The sequence below is a fragment of the Amblyomma americanum genome, chromosome 9 (assembly GCF_052857255.1).
Source record: "Amblyomma americanum isolate KBUSLIRL-KWMA chromosome 9, ASM5285725v1, whole genome shotgun sequence".
In the NCBI taxonomy this organism is placed as follows: Eukaryota; Metazoa; Arthropoda; class Arachnida; order Ixodida; family Ixodidae; genus Amblyomma; species Amblyomma americanum.
In genome coordinates, this window is record NC_135505.1 from 131881604 (window position 1) to 131906944 (window position 25341).

Genomic DNA, 25341 nt, shown 5'->3' on the forward strand with positions numbered 1-25341 from the left:
TGCTTATTTTTTGTTAAGGTGCATCTGTGCGACTGTACGGACACCGAACATTCTTAAACTAGTCACCGTCCCTTGTATAGCAAGCGATATAAAAACAAGCATTCCTAATATTTCCATGCCAGTAACAAAGACTGTCAAGTGTTTATGCTTTGCTTCCTGATTTGTTAAACTTGACGGAAGCTGTAGCTGTGCTGCTGCCTGTCTTCTGCTAATAATGCCTAGGCCTACAGACTTTGTGGCAACATAGCCTACCACAACGACCACAGTGAGCATTGACCACGTGCCTGGCACTGGTCACATCATGACCGGGCGTTGATAAACTATGCTATAAGTCCGCCACTTAGAGCTCCGCATTATAGCTTTCACTGTAAAATCTTGATGTGTCCAAATGTGTTCTGGCATTAGCTGTCTAAGCCTAGTTCCCCCCCTTTTCATGTAGTTAATGTTGTCTCCGTTTTTACGTCTGTATTCAAATGTACAAAAAATTTAGGTTGGGGGCGCGCGCGGCCGCTGTACCCCAGTGTCCACCCTTCAGTGAAGGCCAGCTTGGGCAGCGGATCTCAAACCGGAGGAGGCCCTAACACAAACTGCAACGCACAGGACACTTCAGCTCAGCCATGAATCTGCAGAACCATTCTTAGGCTACTGCACCTATCTGTCATCTATCTGTGTTTATATGCTTTAGTTCATCATCATCATCATCATCATCAGCCTGACTACGCCCACTGTGGGGCAAAGGCCTCTCCCATGTCTCTCCAATTAACCTGACCTTTGTCAGCTGCGGCGACCGTATCCCCGCAAAGTTCTTGATCTCATCTGCCCACCTCACTTTCTGCCACCCTCTGCTTTTCTTGCCTTCTCTTGGAATCAACTCCGTTAGCCTTAAGGATCAGCGGTTGTCTTGCCTTCGCATCACATGCCCTGGCCAAGCCCATTTCTTCCTCTTGATTTCGACTAGGGTGTCATTAGCCCGCATTTGCTCCCTCACCCACTCTGCCCGCTTCTGGTCGCTTAACGTTACACCTATCATTTTTCTTTCCATAGGTTGCTGCGTTGTCCAACTTAAGCTGAACCCTTTTCGTTAGCCTCCATGTTTCGGCCCCATAGGAAGACCCATAGCAAAATCATTGCCTCCAAGTCAGCAAATGCACTTTATGACAAGGTCCTCTCATATGGAAGACTACAGACGCAAGCGACTGTGCCTACACAGTTCTCATACCATAAAGCACTCATTGTAACTCCCCCCCCCCACTTCTTCGACATTGCACAAATACGGTGTCATCATGGCGTCATGTGTGGCGTCATCGTAATGTTAATCATTTCACGAACCAGCTTGCACTTATGACTCGCTGAACCTGAGTGTAAGCGGCTGCAGTATTCTAACTGCCGTGTCCTGTCATTGCAGCAACTGCTGTGGCTCCTGTATGACAAGGGCCACTTGCGGAATTATCCGATGGCTCTGGGGAACCTTGGGGAGCTGGAGGGCCTGTTTCCGACGCCGGGGCGGCCCCCGCCCCAGGACCTGTTTGCAGAGGCAGTGCACGCATCGCGCACCTACTACCACAACCACCACGTCTACCCCTACACCTATCTGGGTGGCTTCCTGTTCCGCAGTGGACGCCTCAAGGAGGCCTTGCGGGCATGGGCAGACGCGGCTGACGTCATTCGAAAGTGAGTGCTACTTGTTGGTGCATGCGACTTAAAAAAAATGGGCATACAAGAATGTAGAATTAAAGGTATGCATTATGAACGTGTACTGAGAAAACAATGTGCTGTAAGAGCATTCTTTTTAACAAACATTTTGCGTGCTTTTACTGTTGTGCTCTGGTGTGTCTTGAATTGTGTCATACTCGCTTACTCGCTTTGCTGATTTCCATTCCTACTACCAAGCACGGGCACTCCGAGTGGGCACGGGCACTCCATTCCTACTACCAAGCGCGGGCACTCCATGCGCAGTCTTCATTGTTCATTTGCATGATAATTGGTTTTTTAATAATTGTTTTTTTTTGGGGGAAGGAAATGGCGCAGTATCTGTCTCATACATCGTTGGACACCTGAACCCCACCATAAGGGAAGGGATAAGGATGGAGTGAAAGAAGAAAGGAAGAATGAGGTGCCGTAGTGGAGGGCTCCGGAATAATTTCGACCACCTGGGGATCTTTAACGTGCACTGCAATGGCAGTGCACATTAAAGTGTATGTTTTTGCCTGGCTCATCAGATTTAGTTGCCACTTGTCAAACATCAAGAAGTGGAAATTGGTGTGTGCAAACAGACGTGGTTGCCAGGCATCATGTCGCCTTCAATCCTGGCCCCATGCCACACGATTTGTAAGTAACAAAAAAAAAGGAAGAGAAAAAAGACTGCCAAGGGAAAAAACACGAGGTTAGCGCTCTTAATCAACATGATTGCGATGTGAAGGATAGAGCAAGGGAAAAACTCCTCAGCAGTGGTGTACACAACTTGGCGAGTGGGAGGGTTTTGTTAGCATTGTTTGGAAATGACATTGGGAGACACTGCGAAAAGGAAAAGCAACCAGCTTGTCAGTAGAACATTGATTATATGACTTTTAGTGGACTGCGGGAAACTGTCTTATCAACCGGGCGTCGTATAATTGGAAATCTTGTACAACTGGCGCATTCATGTAATAAACGCGTCCGCTACTCTGGCTTTCAAAAATTAATGAAATTCTTTTCCCACGCGCGTTGTAGAAGCGCCCGTTTTTGTACTGTGAGAATAAGTTTTGAGGCCACTCGCAGCCAGGCTTTTCGGCGTTGAAACAGACGAGGGGCATATGTGCTCCCTCTTGCGTGTTCAGTAAACGCCACATGCACCTCAGAAACGACGACTTGGACGACACGGCTGAGATACGGCTGCTCCAACTCTTGGCTGATTGCGATCGAGTGAGAATGTGTAGCAGCCTTGCATGTGGAGTTCGCTTGGAACTTCAGTCATGATCGAGCTCAACTGAGGTTGTAAGTGCCTCTGTGTCAGCAGTATAAGTTGACAATCTTCAGAAGAGGTTGCTTAAAAAAATATGGCTATACAGTAAAACCTTGCTAATTCGAACTTCAAGGGACTGGGGAAAATGTTCGAATTATCCGAAGTTCAAATTATTGAATGACCCCAAAAAAGTGACAAGAACTGCTTGCTTCGCTAAATTTATTCAGTGAAAGGTTTCGATGGACGGGAAGGACCACCTTGATGGAAGCGAGAAAAGTGTGCAGCAGCACCAATCAGCGTTCTAAATGGTGAGCAGCTGGGCTTAGCTGGCCGGCTGGTGCGTGGCTGATAGCCACTCTTGCCGCAAGTTGGCGCAAAGCTCAGGCAAGTGGAACCAAAAAGCAGTTGGACTATCCTCGGCGACGAGGCCATTAATTTTTCATCACGCTTGCCATTGTGCATAATATGCTGCGGGAAACTCTGCAGCATGGAGTTCAGGTTAGAGTAGGCTAATATTTTGAAGATTGCTTGCTATGCCAGTCGTACTGGGACGCAGCCTCTCTTTGGGAAGCCATTCGAATGAACCGATGCGAGACACATAGCATCCGAATCAGCAAGCGTCCGACGCCATATACTTGTGTGGCCGTTGGCTGGGACTGCACCGGCTGTTTGAATCATCTGGATTTGCTCATCTGGATATCTACTGGAAACCAATAAAGAGTTTTACTTATGCATCCAAATTAACGAGGTTTGATATGTTGATATGTTTATTGAATTAACAAGCTTTTACTCTGTAGCACTTTGCTATATTTGGGGCTCTGCTGGCTTCTGCTGGCTTTTTTGGGACTGATGTAGTCCACAACAAAGGTAAAAAAACACAGAGGGATAGGACAAAAACTTTACCCTCTCTCTTGTTTTATCTTTTGTGTGCTACATCTATTCCAAAAAAGCAAATTTGAACTGGCTAACCCCGCAGTAAGCGTTGTTGAGTCCCACCGTCTTTCCCTGCAGTCTGACTATTTATTCCACTGCTCCCACTGTCTTGTCATCCTCAGGTTCAACTATGGCCGCGAGGATGAGGAAATCTACAAGGAGTTCATGGAGATTGCCAACGAGCTGGTGCCGCAGCTCGTCAAGCTCAGCAGTTCGGGCGACGGTTCGCTGCTCCAGGACCCGAGCTGCTTTGCCCACCTGTTGCGTTTCTACGACGGCCTCTGTGCCTGGGAGGAAGGTACGTGGAACAGCTGTATTTCCTACATCATTCCTCGCATGTCTTGTCTCACACACTGCCAAATCCAGTTTCTTGCTGCTGCTGAAGGAGGCGGTTGATGCATCGGTCAGGAAATTGGTAACAGCAAGAAACAGAAACAGTTCAAGCGACGGGGTTTGTGCATCAGGTTAGGGATGCGAGATTCGTCTGCTCAAGTCAGACGCGCATAGGTGAGCGAAGAACGAAACGTGAGAGCAAGCTCCAAGCAACCGGCTAGCGGTAAAACTGAGTTCTCTATTTCATGTGCCTACCACGTTGAGGAAGCCAGTGCTTAAAACATGAATGTGCACTGGTTACAGCACCTCTGCCGCCAGCTTTTGCCCCCCTTTTTTCTCTCTGGTTGCTAGTGTGTGTTTGTGTGTGGGTTTGTGTGTGTGCATGTGCGTGCGTGCATGCGTGTGCTTATCTCTTTGCTCGTCTTCTTATGTACTTTGCTTTCTCACTTGCATTACTACAGAATTCTTTCAGGTTTTCCATAGGTGCCCATATATGTGCCAAAATGTATTTCCACCTGCTCAGTTGTGAAACTGCGTACAAGTGAGCTTTCCTGTCATATATAGTGTACCTATTCAGCTAATTCAAGCCTTATTGCTATTAAGTGTGTGACCCTGCACCTTGCGTGCTACCTTATTTTGTGAGCACTGTGAAAAGGATTGTAATTTCTCTCATGGAGATTATAGATCCTTCATAAGCCGGTCTGTAGTCGGATACAACTTCAGTCTGCAGTGAAGCTCCACCCTCATTCAGGACTGCTATGCAGAATTCCTCCACAACAAAAAGTAGTGCGTTGTTACAATGTTTCTTGTTGGTGAAAAAAGAAGCTAACTACCAGATGAAATTAGAAGCTCAATAATTTTGATCACGCTGGCTTTTGACACAGTGAGTTGTTTAAAAACTGATTTCGTTTACTGTTGTGGTTGGTCAGAGGAGTAACACAGGACGCCACGGACTAAGGCCCATTGTTACCAACTGCTACTTTTTTTAGGTTGTAACCTACTATAGGTAGGTAGGTTACTTTTAAGGGTGACAAGTGGGCACAGAGTCCATCAGAAATGGAGCTTTTAGTAGACGAAACAGTGTAGATGTCAAAATATTTCGCACATTTCAAGTACATCTTGCAATTATAAAGAAATGACATGCAGGAGAGTTGATGTTGGAGTCCAATTTCGCATGAGCTGTACTAAACGAAGGGAAGTATGAATTTTCGGTGGATGTAGGAGCATTTGTGTAAAAATGTCTTTTTGGATATTATAGCAGTAGAGATGCGAGCAATTTTCTGCAAATGGCTTCAAGGAGCAATACGCCCTGAACTGGGGGCGATATATTGGTCACAATGCTTACTTTGTGACACTTGTTACTGGGCTAGTTGGTGCATAGTTCTGTGTACAACATTAGCACAAAAATAAGTCTTGTCCACCTTTCTTGTGAATGTGTCTTATTTTTGCGCTAACGTTGTACATAGAACTTACTTTGTGAATTAGCTCATGATTACAACTATCTTTGTGATTGTCAAATGGTTTCGCTTGTTGCAGCTTAGAGGGGAACATTTATTGTTCAGGAAAATAGCTTGCTGATAACAAATGTAGCACTCGCTGCGGTCAAAGGAGAAAATATTGTTTTGAAAACCTGTTTGTCAGGATGGCTTTTAAACGAAAAAATCGCAGTCACAAGTTCGCCTCTCCCACAGTGACCTTTGATGCAGTTGTTTAGAATCCAAAAATGAGAGATGTGTATGTACATCATGACCGAAACTCTGTGGAGGTGGACTGACGGGGCTATTCTGGCATGTCTTTGGCACGTTCCATGCATGCGCTGTCGGTGATTCAGTCATCTCTTTAACGGTTATTAAAAAAAAAAAGGATTGAGACGCATGTTCGATCAACAGTTCAGTTTTTCCTACACAGAAACACGAGTGTAGGTTGGGGAGGGAATTTGCATACAGTTTGCTCCTACTTTGCTTGCTCCTCTCAGGTTCGGCAACACCTGTGCTCCACATTGGCTGGGCACGGCCGCTCGTGGGGACCATCGCCAAATTTCCTGCAACTGTGAGGGCGGCGGTGTCGGTGCATGCGTCGACGGGGGATGAGGAAGACGCAGAGGCCAATGACAAGACCCACAAGGACGCACCACCTTCAGTCTCCAAGGAGGACTCCAAGAAGAGCAGCGAGACGTCTTCGCAGGACAGCATGGTCAGTGACCCTGTCTGCCTCTGTTCTCCTTAGCTGAACTGACCTGTGCGTTCCACAATTTCACATCGCGCCAGGTTGACGGCATGACTCGGAATGACAGACATGTTATGGACCTGTGTTCTTGGGTTTGGTTTGGTTTTGTATAGTTCAGGGTTCCTCATTCTTCTTAGCCTCAAGGAACCACAGCAAAATTTAAGAAATGCCAAGGGACCCCTTTGATCCAGAGTAGGAGTAGGAGCTGTGCCCCTGTGCTGTGGGATGTCAGTGCACAGTGCACGTTAAAGATCCCCAGGAGGTGGAAATTATTCCGGAGCCCTCCACTACGGCACCTTTTCCTTCCTTTCTTCTTTCACTCCCTCCTTTATCCCTTCCCTCAGGTGTCTGTAGAGATGTGAGACAGATAATTGGCCATTTCTTTTCCCCAAAAACAAATTTTAATTTTTCCAAGGTACCCTCGTTGTCTTGGCTTCTGTTTCTTCCTGTCTAACGTGCATGCAGAGGAGACCAAAATAAGGTCGGTAGATGAAAAAGTGGGGGTTGAACCCTGCATGGATTGTGGTGTTTGGGGAACCCTAAAAAAAAAGGAACCCAGAGGTTCCACAGAACCTGATTCGAGAACCCATTCATTCTCTGAAGCACCTGGAGAAAGCGTTTCACAGAATTGTTTTGTTTGTGTGTGTTTGCAGATGGCTGACGGCAAGGAACCCAAAGAGCACGATTTCCTCAAAAGCCTGGAAGACCAGCTGGGCCAGAGCAATGGCCCGCCGCATCCGGACATTGTTGCCCTGGCGGCGGCATGTGCGGAGAACATCCTCAACCCCGACTACCTCTTGGGCTGCGGGGAGCCCTTTTCGACCAAAAACGGCAACAGTGTGGTTAGTTGTGTGCTCTTCTTTCTTTCTTTTCTGAACCCTGGTCGTGGCAATTTCTGTTCACTTTTCATAAACATTAGAATCTCATGCTTTCATAAGGGTCCTTATTGGTGGAACTTTTCTTTTGTCACCAAAATGACCTCAGGTTGATAACGAGCAGTCAGCATTTGTAGTGCCTACTCTGACCGTAGTACAGTAAAGCCACAATAATTGCAACTCTGTTAATTTTAAATCCCGGATAATTTGAAGAACTGCGGTCCCGTAATTTCTAATGCAAATTTCACCGGATAATACAAAGCGTCACCTTGCACCAGCCTGGTTCAGTCGAAGATCAGGGGTCTTATGTGAGAAAGCCCGATACCGATTTCACCGCAAACCAGTGAAGCAGCGGCCCCTCGTAGCTAGGACACGGCACCGGTGAGCGATGCCGATGCTTGATATGCGAAGCTCCCCAGCCCCAGGACTCAGCATAAAAGCCAGTCTGAGGTACAGCTTGCACATTGCCAAAACACGCGCCTGCAGGTTTCCCACAACGTGACCATTCTTGCTTTGGGCCCGCGACGGGTTGACTGCACTCAGCAGCGACCTGAGCCACTTATTTGAGATTTGCCATGGTTAGAGGATTAGGTTACCGGCATCTCTTTATTTGCGAGGTCTAAGGTAGTTTTGGATGAGCGGCAGGTAGTACGTGCCCCGTGCCAGTACTCATTCCCAGCACGACGCATAAGGCTCCAAGTGTCGAAAAAAGTCCTTAATTCGTATCAAATTCAGTCCACTAATGAAAATTCGAATTGTGTGCCGTTTACCCGGCTGCTTCGTGCTGGCAGTCACTACCTTGGACAAGCAGTTGATAGCACGGCAGCAAACTTCTGAAAATCTCCAGGGCATGCGAAGTGCCGGAATCTGAATCTATAGGACTGCTTGCAGTTCAGTTTTTCGCTAGTCAGTCAAGCCGTACTGGTTGGAAAACAGGGTGGAGTGCTGTTTTTTTTTTGCTTTTGATAGTTCAGGCTGTCGTCCTTGTGACCGCATTGTTACGTGTTTATTGCTTTCAGTTGCGCACGGCGACATGATTCCGTGCAGGAGACTACACAACTAAGTAAGGCAGTGGGATGAAGCGGGGAAAGGGAGGGAGGGGGGGCGGGGCGGTGGTGTACACACCGATTTCTATTTAGAAACTTTTTAGAGCAGCAGGAGCTACGAGTTGAGGGGTCGACTTTTACGTGGCAGTATACGGTAATTGCAAAATTCATACAATAAAGGTAGTGCATTCCCGCCAATGAGACCCAGGCAAAAGGTAATTAAAAAAGCCAGTTAATTAGAACATTTTTTGTGATCCCCATGGCTTTGAATTAACGAGGTTTTGCTGTAGTTGCTTTCACAACCAACATAGAATAGAAACAAAAGAGTTTTAATCAGCAATTGTCCGTAACTTATCATTTGTGGCCCTCAAGATGTCCTTGAGGGAACATAATGCATTGAAGGCCTCGTGCATGTCCCACGTGCAGGCCGTCTTTATTTTTCCTTCGAAAAGAAAATTTTAGATTCCAATGGAACTGGACTCTGTGTTGTGTGCCTCAGTTCCTGTAGCTATCTGTCTATCTTTTGTTAGCTTTAGTAACTGTCGCCAAGGCTATGACAATCCAGTAGTGACTGAAGTGATTCAGGAGGGTAGAATAAGTCATGGTATTCTGCAAGCAAGATCACCTGCTCTTGCTACCCTTGTCATTTGATGTCACTTGTTGGCAGTGGTGCAGTTGCAAGGACGCAAAATTCAGTTTCAAGTCACCTTGTTTTAAACTGTATTCTTCTTTGACGCGAGCACCTATCCGTAGTTCCCTTAGCAGGCTCCTATGCTAGCGTAATTACCATATTTACTCGCGTAATTTCTACACCTCTAATTTGTTGCCTAGGTTTATAAAACAGGACTTTTTATCTCTGTTTGTGCCATTTTATTTTCATTCGCTTGTGGCTGCTGGCTTTATGATTCTGTTGTTGCACAAGTATCTCTTTGAGCTGTGCATGCACCATCATGCCACCTCATGGTGACCTAATAATGTGTGGTGGGGCGAGGGTTGTATGTTAACTTGTATATGGAGTCAACTTTTTCTTGGCCAGTAAGGGATGTGAGTTGGAGAGGCCGATATATAGGCAGCAATGTATGGTACTTATTGTGTGCTGTGACCTTTGTAGAGTGTTTTAGGACATGTTCACTCAACCTCCGCATAATTTGCGCACCCCCTTTTTGAAGCCTTAATTTAAAAAAAAGAGCAAAAAAAGCAGTTAATGCCCACGTTACTTACCAGGCCCCGTATTCCCACGCGGTGACTGATGTTTGGTAGTGTACACTGATTGACGCAAGCAGTAGGACCACTTGAAGCATTCAATTACAATGCAAAGTGCATTGAACCAGCTGACGAGAGCATTGTGAACGTATTCAGTTCGCTGACTGCTCCTAACTGTGGGATCTCCTGCACTCCAGTTGGGGTTACAGTACAGTGGAATCTCAGTGGTACGAATCTTATGAGGTCGGGAAAAATATTCGTGTCATCTGGAATTCCTATCCTATCGTCCAACACATACAAAATCCGCATGCAGGAACATCGGAAATGCTTTCATGCAGATCTGTTTACTGCTGACAGGATTTATTTACGGCTGTGTGCTCACTGCACGCACACTGCACAATTGGAAATTTTAACATCAGTTGCCATGCACAGCACCGCTCACTGTTCGCTGTGCATACTAACAGTCGCGACGTCAGCGATGCACAGTTAGCTCGTAGTACTTGAGCGTGCAGTCACAGCTTGTGCATCCGTATCATTCGTAGTAGTGCAGGAGAGTGTTCAGAATATCCAAAAATGTGCATGTTGTACGCAATGCACTTCGGCCAGAGAATTTTACAATTCGCTATTCTATAGTAATATGCTGTTTAGGAGGTACGGTACTTTCAAATAGTAGCCTGTTCATTCTGTCACGTTGAAGTGGCAGTTACTGCAGTTGTGTATAGGCTGCGCCCAGAAGTATTGACCAGAAAGTTGTTTCCTTTTGCAAACGAATGGAAGGGTAGTTGCAAACATGTTTTATTAGGACACATTCTGTTTTTGAGTGTGTTTTGCTTTTGATTTGGTTGAAGTGGTTTGTGCAACTTTGGCCTGAGCCGGGCTTTCGTCACAACGTTCTGGCTCTGAGAGAATGAGTGGCTGCACTTCTCATTAAGTAAAGAGCAGAAGATGAGTAAATTAAAATAAATTTAAAAATTAGTAGCTAACCGACTTTTTGGACTTGGCGGCACCCAGAAAATAACCCCGATAATCAAAGTTTGAAAAATCCTTGAACTTCGAAGAAATTAACTTTGGCATGGAAAACAAACTTGAAAAACTGCGAACTTCGTTTCCGTTTTCTGCATTCCGTTTCCAAGTGACAATATAGAATTGTGCCTGAACTAGAGTCATACATGTTCGTACGATTTTGTGTCGCCGATACCATACTGTGCAGCGTGGCCACAGGCTATGCCGCGAACATGCTGCGATGCATGTCCTGCACCGTTCTAGGCGCGCCGTGATAAGCGAGAATGGAGTGTTTCTCAGGGCAGCGATGGTCTCGAAGACCGAGGGAGGGAACCCACAGGAAGAAGCTTACAGAAGCGATCACCTCCAACACAGGCAGCGGCTGCATTTCGATGGAGGCGAAATGCTAAAGATGCCCGTGTGCTGCGCAATGTCAGTGCATGTTAAAGACCCCCAGGTGGTCGAAATTCTGGAGCCTGCCACTGCATCACCTTCTTTCTCCCTTCTTTCTTTCACTCTCTCGTTCATCCTTTTCCTCAAGGTGTGGTTGAAGTGTCCACCTAGAACTGAGGCAGTTACTATGCCTTTTCCTTTTCTCAAAACCAATTTCAAGCCCTTGCGTACACTGCAGCTGTCTTGTTTTTAATGCGATCCCATGGCCTGGCTCTAGCTCTCTTTGTAGTCCACTTTGATGGCAACAAAGAGCATGTTGTTATAACTCGGGCAACAATGAGGAACTAAAAGTAGCTAAGGCTGTTCGAGCCAGTCTGTCTGATTGGCTCCGTTTAAATCCAAGGTGGTGCCTTACATGGTGCTGAAGAGCCGGTTGCTTGCGATGCCTGTTTGCGTCCATTAGGTCAAAAAAACGAACTTTCAGTCAAAGAAAACGGTCTTCACTGTAGTACTCGCACCTATTTTAGTCCGAAAAATCGTGAACTTTTGGACTCCACAGGGTCTAAAATATTGGTCGTAGAGAGAGAGAGAGAATGAAAAGGAAACGCAGGGAGGTTAACCGGATGTGAGTCTCCGGTTTGCTACCCTACACTGGGGATGGGGGATAGGGGTTAGAAAGATGACAGAGAGGAAAACGCAAAAAAATAAAGGAACGTGCACACATGGAGACACACACACACAAGGCGTTCCAGTTATAGTCTTTCACACAGGCCGGTAGATTGTAAGAAGCGCAAAAGCGCTTGCAAGGCCTTCTTCTGCGACGGTAGGTCCTTTCGATGTTGTAGAATTCTTTTCTCGGATAGCGGTTGGTCGTCCAGCTGGTCAAGTTCGTGGCTAAGGCATGCCCTCTGTGGACTGTATTGCGGGCAGGAGCACAATATATGGCCAATTGATTCTTCATGGCCGCAGTGGTCACAGGTTGGGGTGTCGGTCATCCCTATGCGGAAGGCATAGGCTTTAGTAAAGGCAACACCCAACCAAAGTCGATATAAAAGCGTGGCGTCTCTACGGCGAAGCTGTGATGGCGCTCGAAGACTTAATGTTGGATCAAGTGAGTACAGTCGCGTATTTCTTAAATGTGGCTCATTTCATTGCGACTCGGTGCACTGCCGAGCAAGTAGGCGGAGCTTCCATGCCGCGTCAGTTCTAGGAAGAGGAATTGGGACGTGGCGCTCCTCAGTATGGGCTGAGCGGGCAGCGTGATCCGCTCGTTCATTGCCGATAATCCCGCAGTGACTTGGAAGCCACTGGAACGTTATTTCATGGCCGGCATCACTTATATGGTGTAACGTCTCTGTAATATGGAAGATTAGTTGTTCGTGCGGTCCGCGTCGTAGAGGTGACAGTAGAGACTGCAGTGCCGCCTTCGAATCGCAGAATATTGTCCATTTGTGTGGCGGTTCATCACCAATGTGATGAAGGTCGTAAATATGTACATGTTCCTATGAGGTGCTTGGCAATTCCTCATCAAAGCCCGAAATATAGGGCAAATTCTAATTATTGCAGTCTGAAAAATCAGGCGGCTAATGTAGATAAATAAATGTGAACACTACAACCACTTTTGCTGCTTCAGCCAAATGGTGTGTGCCTCTGGTGGTCTGACTTTGCAAGGATCAAATTTGTAATGTAGCATTAGTTCTGCATTGTGCTGGACGTTTTTTGTGCCACTCTTCTTAGTTTAGCATGGAGAAAGTGATTAGAAACTTGACCACCATGTCAAAAGTTCTACTGGAACCTATAGCTCGAGATAAGATGTGGAAGCTGCCCTAGAAATATAAATGACATGCTTCGTTGTGTTGATTTTGTAACGAAAGAGCTGAATACTGGACATTTATTGTCCCATCGGCGCTGCCAGTGGATTCCCAGTGAAAAGTTACATCCCAGGGATATACCACAGATGTCCTACATGGGCCAGATATCCCTGGGAAATATGAAAATCGTACCAGTAACAATAATGTCTCGCTGATAACTTTATGGCTGCACACTGCTTGACCCAGGTAGATCCCTTCCACATCCGCACGGAGTTCACAGGGATCTCTCAGAGGCACACTAAATTGTGTCTGTATATTGTTTTTCATCACTGTCAGTTTCTTGTATCACAAAAATATTATTTGCCTTGAAGGGAAAGCTATTTTGTCCTCACCAGAAAGGCAGGTAACGCACCAGGACACACAGCCCACATAGTTGATTCGCTTTCATAACCATTCATTGGCATACAATGCACCATTGCCTTCACTCGACATGAAATACGCCTTATGCCTGATCTCTTAATTCGCTTGGTGAGAAATTTCGCTTTGGAAGTATCACAAGTGACGACAAAAAATGCGTAGGATATTCATTCATTGATCACAGCAGGCACATACTGTCAGTGGGCGATGCTTTCTGTTAAAAAAAAAGGTAAACAAGAGAGTGTACTCGCACATCAGACCAGTTTAACATTGCCAAGCTGCACAGGCGTCATTCGTTCTGCCCCGTCTGATGCCGTGATGTTGCCAGAAAAGTGCACAGGCCTCTCATGCTCTGCCTCAGCTATCACCAGAATTTTCATGTGTATATATGCGCCGCGCCAATGACAAGGCACGAGATTGGCTTTCTTTTACCTCTGCTTCCCTTCTGCTTCATAGTTGAGGTTAGAGCTGCATTGGCTGCACATCGCACGGTGAGCACTGGCCTGAATGATGATCACTTGTGCACCTGGTAACGATTGACATTTCAAGAACATTTTATTTCTTCACTCACAAGCCATGTTGGAGTCGAGCAAGTCAATACAGCAGCTGCACATCTATTGTGCCAAAACAGAGCACAAATGTGATATCCCTAAGATCTCCTATGTGGGATGTCCATGAATAGAACATCCACAGCATGTCCCTACCATGTGCAGAGCAGTACTAGGACATTGGGAACTTTTCTGGATATCCCTGGGACAAGGTGTTTTCACTGAGTTAAGGCGCCTCCTGAAAAGCTTTAAAACACGAGATTAGGCATGGTGTTCAAAAGTGCAAAGATAAAATGTGTGAGAAGTGCAAGAAATTAGTGTGTTTCACTTAAGAGAAAGGGATCTGTGGTCTGGTCTGGATCTGTTCTGTTTTTCTCTCTCTTTATGGAGGGGCAGCTTAACAGAAAAACGTTGCACTTTCTCTTTGATGTGCTTCTCTTTTCTTTAAACTCTATGTAACTGTGTGTTGTTTTTTCTCTCTCTCTTACACACTCCCTGTCTTCCCATCTTTTTCCCTCTTAAATTGCCGTTTCCATCGTTAACCTTTCATCCTTCCACCTCTTGTGATATCCTTTGCTCGTCCTTATTTGCTGTGCAATGTCGGCAAATTCTTCTCGCTGCACTTTCTTTTCTGCTCATCCTGCTCTCTCATCTTTCCTTGCCTCCGCTCATCACTCGCTCCTCTGGTTTTGCGATGCTCATCATTCAATTTTCAAATGATCCTCGATGCGCTGCCTGTATGTTATTGCGCATTCTTCTGCCTTTGTTGTGGCCACTGGGACTGTTTTTTGGCGGTCTCTGTTTTGCATACTTACGGTTCTGTCCCTCCATTCACTGTATAATGGCACCGTCTGCATTAACTCTTGATAAACATGGCTTTTCCTGACCTTTCTGCTTCCATGTGTGTGAACGTGTGTCTGCAATTGCATGTGTGCATGACTGCTGCATCCCTACCCGCTGCTTGTGGCTCCTTTGTTCATTCGTGCTACTGTATCTGTGATCTTCCTTGTCCCCTTTCTCTTTCCCATTATTGCATTGTATTCTTGTTTCCTTGCTGCAATTTCTTTTTTTTTTGTGCCATCCTGTTCCATTTTTTCTTGAATGTCTCTCTGCTGCCTGGCTATCGTTCATGAATGTTCTGGCCTCTTGGTTTCCTCTTAATCTCATTTTATTATTTCATCTGATTTTGTCATCTCTTTTGTCATCACTTTCATTAACTTTGTGTTATCTGATCTCATCATCTTCTGTGTTGTCTTATTTCATTTTATCATCTTGTAATTTGCTTGTCTGTCTACACCTTCCTATTTTTTTTGGTGTGCATGCCTCTGCGAACATCTTCTCTGTTCATTCTTATGTTCTTTTCGTGTCCTTGCTTGACACTGACACATTTCACTACGTGTGCTTTTCTTATTTGTCTCACTCGGGCCCTTTTTCATTACGTTTCTGCTCCTTCCCCATTTGTGGCTCATTGTTGTGCATTTTGCTGCCTTTGTCCATTTGTGTACCTGCCTCGCTGTGCACTTTTTTCTTATCTTGCACCTCTGTTCTTCACTTTTCCTTTCTTTAACCTCTTTCTTGCACATTTATAATTCTTTGGTCCTTGCTTCCTGCTGTGGCCTGCTGATTCTTTCACTCTTGGTTCACTTTTACTTGCATGTTTTCCCCCCCTCTCTTCTTTTGTCCCTGTCCTCCGGTCCTGCACATCTTGTCCTGGTCCATCCTCCCACCTTCCCTCACCTTTCACCTCGTTCCTTCGTCCCGGACACTTTCCTGTTGGCCATTTTTCCACACGCGGCAGCTCTCTGCCCTGAAGGCCTCTGAGTCGGACTTTGTGGTCGGCGACCTCTTTGACCCCAAGGTCAATGGTCACACAACTCCAGACGAGCTCATTCGGGCCGTGCAACAGGAGGCCAACAACAACAACTACAGCTTCGACGATGACGACCTAGGTCTGGATGAGGCAAAGGCAGTGCCTGCAGCAAAGCCCGAGGTAGGCGGCAGCTTGCTGCACAGTGTGCTAGGTGTAGCGGCAGTGGTCACAGTGACAAGCGTGCGCCCGCTTTTAGTGCGAAAGGGTGAAGAAGTTCCTTGACTTTCAACGTTTTACAGTGGTTGAGAGTTTGAAAGGTTGTTGTAGGCACTGATTCATTTGTGCTTGAATCACACATGGAGGCATTTCTTTGCAGTTTGGCCCATAATTTTTTTCTATTGCTGATGCTGGCCGTGAGAATTAGCAGCAGGAGCACACGACCGATTGTGGTGTGGCGGCACCTTGTGGCGTGAATCTGAAGCAGCTTTGCAAGTTTAGTGTGAGGGCCACATGGTTTCAGTACTTGTACTGTCGGTCCTTATAAGAGTGTGCTTTACTTATTCATCCTCAAAGGCGTGATGTCTAAAAGCCTGCTTTTGTTCAGTGTTTTCACTTCATGGAAGGAGTGCGCTGACTAAACTGTACTACTCCTAGGCTGGTTGCCTTTACTGGGCATACTGTAAGGAGTGTGTCGGTCAGAAGTGTGCCCCAACAGGCATGTTTTAGTCAAGTCTGTGAGTGGCAGGGGAGGAGTTAGAAGTCTACAAATTGAAAGGTCCCTGCAGCGGTTTCCAAGGCAGCCATAAATGTACGTATTATGTAGGGTAAAGGCTATTGTCCTCAAAACTGAGCCTATAATTTGCAAATAATTTTTTTAAATTCCCACTCCTGCACCTCCCGTCGACATCTGGTGGCAGTCTATCGTACTAATTCTCACTTTCAACTTCATGAGGCACATATGACCTCAGCGGTGAGGGGTAGTCATTCGCTTTCCAGAAACTGCAACGATGTTCATAGACAGCAGGTGAAGAAGCGGGGTGCCTAGCTGACAGGAGACGAGGATGCTTGGCTCCCTATCACTCTTTCCTCTCTTGTAGTAATTTTGCGGGGGAGCAACTGGCAAAAAAAAAAAGTTAATTTTGTTGAGTGACGCTTTTGTGGGTGTAGGGGGGTCCTGGCCTGCAACATTTTTTTTTTTACCTGGCTCACTCCAGTATATATGTTGGGAAGAAAATGGCGGAGACAGTTTTTAATTACCAATACTCTGGTTATACATAATTTAGATTGAAAATTTTTGTGGGAAGATGACAGATGATTCAATACCTATCAGTATTTTGGCTTTTCTTACCTTTGTTGAAAACTTGTAGGCTTATGTCCTGGGCACGAAAGGCCGAATGGCCATGTCGTGGCATCACAGCCTAGCGCCATCTTTATTCTCCACTTTAATGTGTGGCCATGCTTTGGCCGCACTGTTAGCTCAGCCAGAAGGAGGGTGCTACAAACTGCTGCACGGACCCTTTAAATGTTGGCCTTGGGGTTGGTTGTACAACACTGTGGCTGACCTCACTGATATTTTGTCTTCCGGTTTTCAGTACTTTGACAGCTTTTGCTAATGGTAAAGACAGAGCTATGCTTTACCTGGCAGCTAAGAAAATTTGTACATTCCAGCAGAACATTGTATGAGATGAAGAGGGTGTTGGCGCTCTGTATGAGATACATACATGAAATATGAGATACATGAGATACATACAGAGGGCCAGTAGTGTCATGTGGTTGAATTGACCAGATAGAAAAATACAATAGCTTTACAAGAAGCAGGTTAAAATTTCTTGCTGATTTTGTTGAGCAGACTGGGATAGGATGACATATACTACTATATACTATATATCTACTATGTAATATATACACACGCACATTAGGATATACACTACAAAAGAAGTCAGCAGTCACTGAAACCAAGGAAAACAGGGCATGGTTTTTTTTTTTTTGAGGTGTTGATTATAGGAGCAAGTAATTGTGTTGTGATTTTTAATATGATGTGATTGTACAAAAGGTAAAAGAAATGACAACTGGGGGGTTGTAAGCATAGATCCCACCAGTAGCATATGGTCGTCGTTTGTTCTATTTTCTCTAAAATTATCTCCTGCATAAAAAAATTAGGCAGTCAATTTTCTCTCTAGCTGCTGTGGTAGCTCAGTGGTTATGGTGCTCGGCTGCTGACCTGAAAGACGCGGGTTCGACCCCAGCTGCGACGGTCGAATTTCGATGGAGGCGAAATTCTAGTTAGAGGCCCGTGCACTGTGCGATGTCAGTGCACGTTAAAGAACCCCAGGAAGTTGAAATTTCCGGAGCCCTTCACTACGCCGTCCCTCATAGCCGTTAGTCGCTTTGGGACGTTAAAGCCCATAAACCAAACCAAAACAATTTTCCCTCTAATGGCCACATCCACATTGATATAGTAACATTCCCCCTTCCAGAGGTTTCCAGATTGGGTTCCACGGGACTGTTGGGTGCCCTAGCGTGCTTTCTGGGTTCCCTGTCTTTTACTGAGCTTATTTTGGGGCTAACCATACTGTAATTGCACATGGCACACTGTTTCAGTTTACTGTCAGTAAGTAATAAATCGAATTTGGGCATTATTTTGAAGAGCTGTGCATCTGTGAGTTCTTATTATGGATTTTAGGTAAGAACTGAAGATTGGTTTTGGGAAAGGCAATGTGCAGTAACTGTCTCACTTCTCGGGGGCCACGAGGAAGTGAAGGAAGGTAGAGAGAAAGAGGTGCCATAATGGAGGGCACCGGATATGTTAGCACCAGAGATACCAGTCATTAAAGAACAGCCCTCTACCTTTTCCTTCTCAACTGGTATGCCGGAGTGGGCTAGAAAGATATAAAGATTACATGCTCTGCCCACAGACACCTCACTTGTCTGGGTTGTTTACTTCAGTTTTTTGGCTGCTCGCTCCATCGCCACAGCATAGAGGGGAAGTAGAACATTCTTGCGGGCTAGTTGGTTCATTGCAGAAAAAAGGTTAGTACTGCGCGAATTAGACGCGACAGGAGAACAGGAACAAACACGACTGCACCTCTGTTGTCGTGTTTGTTCCTGTTCTCCTGTCGTGTCTAATTCGCACAGTACTAACCTTTTTTCCGCATATAGGGGAGTACTCTGCCGTGTTCAAATGGCTGTGCCTTCTGCCTCCTTTGCCTGCTTCGTCTACAAACATCTTTGCGGTTTTTGGCCAGCCAATGACAGTTCCTCACGACTGACATCACGCGAGCCGTGTGACGTCGCATGGCGGAATTCGCTTGAGAGACTGGCACCAGGCGTCGCCGCAAGGCGCGAGAGTGGGAATTTTTTAAAATAATTGTTAAGTTCTGCGTAGTTCGCTTCTGAGGACTTGTACAGGGAATGAACACTCAATGGCCTTTTGCTCTGCACAGTGCGTGCATTTTAACGCCCTTTCAAAAGTGTTTTGTGGGCGCTTTAACGTGCACTGAGATTGCTTGGCACATGGGTGTTTATTCTTCTTTGCCGCCACAGAGCACTGATACCACGGCCGAGATTGTACCAGCACCCTGTCTAAAGACGCACGGGGTCCTTCATCTCCTTTTGAAAGCCATGATGTTCCTGAAGATAAAATAATTGTAAAAACCCTTCCCTATGCTTGTGTTGGCTTCAGTGACTGTTGACTTCTTTCTTGCTGATTTTGTCTAGCATGTAATTGTTGTGCAGCTCCTGGTGGGCCACTCAGTGGGTAGTGGTGGGTTCAGTCTGTGGGTAGAATTCTGTGCTCATATCAGCCGTTTACAGATGCACCCTCCTTTAAACTGTGTGTCACTTTTCTTCACGCAGAAGTCGGGCAGCCGGTCTGGCGGCAGCAGTGGTCCAGCGGCGGTCACGCTGTCCAGTCAGAAAATGGCAGGCCTGAAGGAGCTGCTGCTTTCGGAAAAGCTGAACACCTCGGCGATCCAGCTCCAGCTGACGGCCCAGTCACAAGTCCAAGTCGTCAAGCGGGGGAGCCAGGCGAACCCAATGGCATCCCACGAGGCCACAACCCGGCACTCCAAGAGGATGCGAAGGGAGTAGAATGGCCGACCCTCTCCCTTCGTTCACCGCTGTCTGCAAAAGCACCACCTGTCTCACAGCCTCATGGTGCCAGGCGACCGTTCCTTGTCTGTCACTCTCAGCGTCATCCTTAAATGTCGCTTAGCTCAGTTGTGCTGCTGTGGCGGATGACCCGTCTTCGTCTGCCGTGCACAGCATTGTCTGCAAGCCTTGCAATCTCTCTCAATTTCAGAGTGAGGCACTCTCCTCAAATTCTGATAGCTTTCTAAGCCTCGCAGGTGGAAAGTGCCGTTGTGATCGCGCCTTTTGCTGCTAATTTATATCACGTGGTATGTTTGCTGATAAGCTTTTTTGGAATGCAGCTGGCTTGTGCATTCGATAAACAGGGTGACAGTTGGTGGGATGCGTGAAACGTTTGTGACGTTTGCATGAGCCAACTCGTCAGCGGAGGCTAACCAACCCCAGTTTCTTTTTGGTAGCGGTGCAACTTTAAGTCCCAGAAAACGAGTGCAACCGGGCATCACCGCCATCGAAGTTGGTTGATAAGCCTTCTGTGCGTCACATAAACCATCTTTACTTTTACTTTTTTCTTCTCTCTATACTAAAAATGTGTTGAACATAATCAGGGACAATGTTGACCCATGTTGTTTGTATTAGCAGCTTATTTAAAAATGCGTGTTGTTGTGTGGTCGGGGGGCCGACTTTTGGTGCCGGTGCCGATGTGTCCTTGTGATCAGGCATGGCGAGATGATATTTAAGTGTCCTGCATAAGAAATGTAACCATGTTAGATCGATGCTTCAGCCTGTCTATCACTGTTTTTTTTTATTGTTACAGTCACTTGCATTTATTCAGCCCCAGACCACTGTTAATAGCTGTGGTGCACAGCAGCATTTATTCCTTGCACGTTACTTAGACGTTGTTCGCTTTGCATTGTTTTGAGCTTGCGGTGGTACTAGTTACCAGGTGATGTTAGGTACTGGCAGTTATGGTACTGGCAGCCAGGCGGCTTCCGTTTTCGGTGCCGTGCACAACCGCCTTTCCGTTCTTTTGCTTCGTGACTTTCTGAACCACGAGTGTCTTGTGAGTTCGGTTGTCAGGCTGCAGATGGCGGACAATGAGTCTGCTTGGTAATAACGGCAGGTAGACACCAAGCCAAAGTTTTCCTGCAAATTCTTGCGAGCCGCGGTACAGAATAAGAAAAGCACAACTTTTGTTTGCGACAAAATGTTGCCTGCCGCGTGGTGGCACCACATTTGAGCTAAAAAAAAACAAAGGAAGGCAATCTGTCTCTTTTGCTTTGTTAATTTTGTCATGTTACTGGTTAAATTTACCCAGTTTTGAGCATGGCCTAGCAGTAGCTGCGCTTGCATGAATGCGACAGCAGCACATCGTATTAACTTTCTAGTGCATCGCATTCATATAAACAGTGATAATGCACTAGGAAAATGCGTTGCATCAATGCGCGAGATGGGGGTTTATCGAGAAGGGCAAGTTGGCTTCCGCGGCGAATGGAAACAGGTTTGGAAGTGCCCGTCCTCCTCCCTTTGGTGGCTATACAATACCCCCTCAGCTAGATAACAACCCAGACTGCGCTTAAAATGGGGGCGGCTGGCTGGATCCCTCCGCCACGTGCAATGGGCGAGGTGTCACTGTCCTTCCAGACTTAATGCAGTGCGTGTAAACAGTAGCGTATCGGCTCCACGAGATATGCTAGGAAATGTGATGCGCTACTGTCTCATTCATGTAAACACAGCTAGTAGCAAACAGTGGAAAGTCGGTTATCACAGTAATAATTGTGAAGTTTTTTTTTGACATGTAAATATGTATGTATTTATGGTTTGTGTTGCTGTCTAGTCGAGTCTCCTTTTTTTTTATTTTCTTTGTGTGTGGGGTAATTTGTGTCAGCTTTGTCTTGGGAGCAAATATATATTTGAGATGCGAACTGAGCTTTAAATGAAGCCTTTGCAAGGCAGGTACAAGAATATTCTAGCCCACCCGTTAGCACGGCAACTTATGCATAGTTATTCAGATATGCAAATTTTTTTTTAGCTGCTGTACTAGTTATCTTAATGGTGGCACCTTACCTTTTTTGTTTTTTGCATAGCTGTACAAGCACATTTGTTATTTCGGTGTTGGGAGCACTCGGACAGTTTAATAATTCCTTTTATGCGTGCAATGTAACTATTTTAGTGGATAACAGCCTTTACGCAGCTGTCGCAGGCACGCATCCCAAGATATCGATTAAACATTTTGCCTCTAGTTGTCTAGCTTTTTTTAGCCCGCCAGTACATTTCTTCGCTTATATCTTTGAGGCCCCGCATTGAGACTCCTTGCTGCTCGGTTGTCAGTGAGATACTGATTTTTCTGATGGTAATCTGTTATGGACGTGGTAATCCACCTCAGTAACCCATGATAATAACTCTGGGCAGTCCATCTTAAGCGCTGATTCTGGGGAAATAAAAAGACAGCAAATACTATTTTGAATGTACCTCTTCGCTTATGAACGTCTCACATGTTGAAGCAGAATGTCAAACTGGAAAACCCTTTGAGATATCAAAGCTAATGTGGATATGTGCTGAAGTAGTTGACCAATTTTGAAGTATCCAAGTCCTTATTTTTTGGCATTTTTGAGGAAGTTTCCCAAGGAAGCAATTAGTGCTTTTGCGGTGCACTGCATTGAATGCTGTTGATATCCTTTGTGTAATGGAACCCTTGGTCTTTATTATTTTCGTTCTTTCTTAAATTTGGGGAAGTGGTGTTAACATAGGGTCTCTTCGGCACTCTCGAATATGTGAATGTCTTTGACGCATTCTTTCTATATGCAGTATCCTGGCCAAATCTTTTTACTAGCTACGTACTATCGAGCTAGTTCTCTGCTTTCTAGCGGAAGTAGGTGATATGCAGGGTTTGTGGATAGGCTTAGTGCAGTTCACAGGTTCTCTAGAGAAACCTCGCACTACGCTTGTGGTACGCACATTGGTTGCTATGTGACGCCTTGTAATGTGACATACTGTGGGTTGAGGTACTTCTTTGGGGTCAGAGAAAGCAGTCAACTAAGCACCAGTCAGAGGATCTAGTGAGGCTATTAACTATCGCTGTTAATTTACTTGGTTACAATCTCTGACAACTGTTACACACCATAGCAGTGTATGACAGCTAATCACCACTGGCTGTTTATTTTTGGCGAGCTTTCTAAGTACGCTGTAGTTCGGTTTTTGGACAAGCATTGTCTTCTAGCTGTCTGAACATAAAAGTTTGCAGTATGGTCCTGCCATCTACTCACAAGCAATGAAATGTCAGTAACATGTGTAGCAAATGCTCTGATGTGACATCGACTGCTAGTCTCAGTGTTTCACTACAAGCGTGACATCCTAGATTACTCGGCTAAGGTGCAGTTGGAATTAGTAACTCTTGGCTGTCCAGGATTCAAAAACATTCATAGGAACAGCATTTTGTGTGTTCCTTTTTCTGCGTAGTGACTGCTCTGTAATGGCTGCCTGATTAATCTGCAGTGAGTTACAATTTTTGGCAGGAGCTGACAGAGTCCAAAATCTGAAACCATGCTGTGCCACTTCTCGTGGCTTCTGAGCTCGAGTTATCACTGGTTTTAGATGACAAGGAGTAAACGCCATTTTTGGGCATTTAGGTTAGTCAGCTTGAAACTGCATCTGACAGAAACTTGTGAGCCAGCTTTCGAGGAAGAAAATAGATGGAAGCATTGAAATGCGGAGGGTCCATTGGAAGGCCACAGGTGCACATCAGCGACATTCTGAACGGATGACTTGTGTAATAGACATTTGGTGACCCGTCTACTTTACACGGGGGCTTTGTACAAAATAATAATTGTGTTGGCGTGCTTGAGCTTAACGCATCCTGTGCATTCAGCCTGGTAGAGTGGGTTCACAGGGTCGAGAATTCTCACATGGGCACATGATTGCTTGAAATGGAAAGAAATCTGGCAGAGCGGCACAGATCATACCACTATGAGGGGCCAATGAACACTCTCCCAGGCTGGACGTGAGAGCTTAGCTGTTTCGTTTCATTTCCTATACTCCGCGACATTTCTCGCACGTAGTAGTCGGTTGCGACGAAGTTTTCTAAGCGAGTTGCTGCATCATTTCAGAGCTTTCTTTCTTCCATTTTTATTTTCCTCTCATCACTTTTGGGGATAGTAGAGATAGCATAGGTAGGAATAGGGTGTCTGACAAAAAAGAAAATAAATAAAAACTGAGTAATGCAAAGTTTTTCTACTACTCTCTTGCCTGTCTTTGGCAGCATTCTTCAAGGAACAGATTGACGCTTTTTACTGCACAGTAAAGTAGTTTGAATTGCTCACATTTGAAAAGTGTTGCGATGCAGGATTTGAGTGTGATGGCTTGTGAAAGCATAGACACTTTTTGAAGGCATCGGTGGCTCTACTGCAGTGGTAGCAGTGAAAGAATTGTATCTCTGGCTGCAATACTGGTGTTGACATGCAGGACAGGTTTTATATCATGCAGGAACTTCGTAAGCCAGGACAAGGACTTAGCGTGTGAGACCGGCTTGTTGGGGGCAGATATGTTCACCGTGGAGTCTGTCTTTTGACAACTTTTTTTTTTTACAGATGTTCACCGTGGGGTCTGTCTTTTGACAACTTTTTTTTTTTTACAGTGGCAGATATTAAAGGTACGATTCTCGGTTCTGCGGTGTCGGCGTAACGCTTTGGTGGAAACAGGAGTAATGGCGCTATGCGGTGTGCCACAGTTTTGTGGCGCTCTCTATGTGCAGCGGTGCGAACTAGCGCTTGCGCCGTTTGCGCCTGTGAGCATAGAGGGTACCACTCTGTGGTGCGGCTAACCGTGCATGCAGCACCACAAATAGCTGCCACGCTAAATCTCACATTGCACAGGTGTAGTGACCAGTGGTCAGCTTTTTTCACTGCTTCTTTTTACAGTCTATGAATGACATTACAATCCTTGTGCTTACCACTATGACAGCATATGAACCGTGACAACAAGGGGGATGAGGACAATTCCATCCAATTTTTATTGCTTGTAAAACTTGATTCTTTGCAATTTTGCAGCTCTCTTAATGTTTGTCCGGCAGCAAAAGACACATTTGTTACTGAGCAAATTGTGGTTGAAAATCGATTATTTTATGTTGAGACTATTATAGACGCTGCTATCTCTGGCTGAAAGTGGACAGCGGCATGCCTAGCCTCAGAGACGTGCGTAAAAACGAATGTTGACAGCATCACATTTTGCTTGTGAAAGTAGCTCATAGTGGTAACAGATGCATTTTATTTTTGTCCTTTTCTAGCGAAAGTAGCTTCTTTTTCATTAGAATACGGTAATTAGTCGATGTAGGTCAGCTTAAAATTTGTCTTCAGTGTTTGTTTAATAATGAGCACTTTAGGCTATGACACGGTTTTGAAGTACAATAAATGTAGACTCCATGGCCCAATGGGCACTGAAACTTCATTGGATGTCCGCAGGACGTCCAAGGGAGTTTCAGTGCCCATTGAGCAGTGAGTGCAGCTTTTTTGTGCTCATTTTACTCTTGAGTGGCATTTTGGCCAAGTAAGTGGCATTTTGATAGTTGAGACACGGTGTACTTGCAAATCTGCTTAGCAAATAGCCTTGGGTATTCCTTTCGTATTGCCTGCCATAAGCAGACTTGAGGGCACAACTGTCGGCTTAACAGCTGCATTTAACTTGTATTTAAAGCGAATAATTTCCTTCCATGTCTGGTTTTG

General features: G+C 45.6%; 1 protein-coding gene across 4 annotated transcripts in view; it reads left to right on the forward strand.

Annotated features, from left to right (window-relative positions):
- Mnn1 (menin 1) overlaps positions 1-24212 on the forward strand; it is a 34930-nt gene extending 10718 nt beyond the window's left edge. Inside the window, exons 4-10 of one of the 4 annotated variants that reach the window (XR_013308520.1) lie at positions 1406-1671; positions 3997-4172; positions 6183-6400; positions 7087-7275; positions 15527-15718; positions 19394-20691; positions 20748-23813. Coding sequence is in view for 2 of the 4 variants with exons in the window: in XM_077637385.1 (XP_077493511.1) it covers positions 1406-1671; positions 3997-4172; positions 6183-6400; positions 7087-7275; positions 15527-15718; positions 19394-19627 (1275 nt within the window). In the remaining 2 variants the exon portion in view is untranslated. Of the gene's footprint in view, positions 1-1405; positions 1672-3996; positions 4173-6182; positions 6401-7086; positions 7276-15526; positions 15719-19393 lie in introns of all 4 variants that reach the window. The other 3 variants (XR_013308522.1, XM_077637385.1, XM_077637386.1) reach the window with 3 other exon arrangements.
- Positions 24213-25341: the final 1129 nt, after the last annotated feature.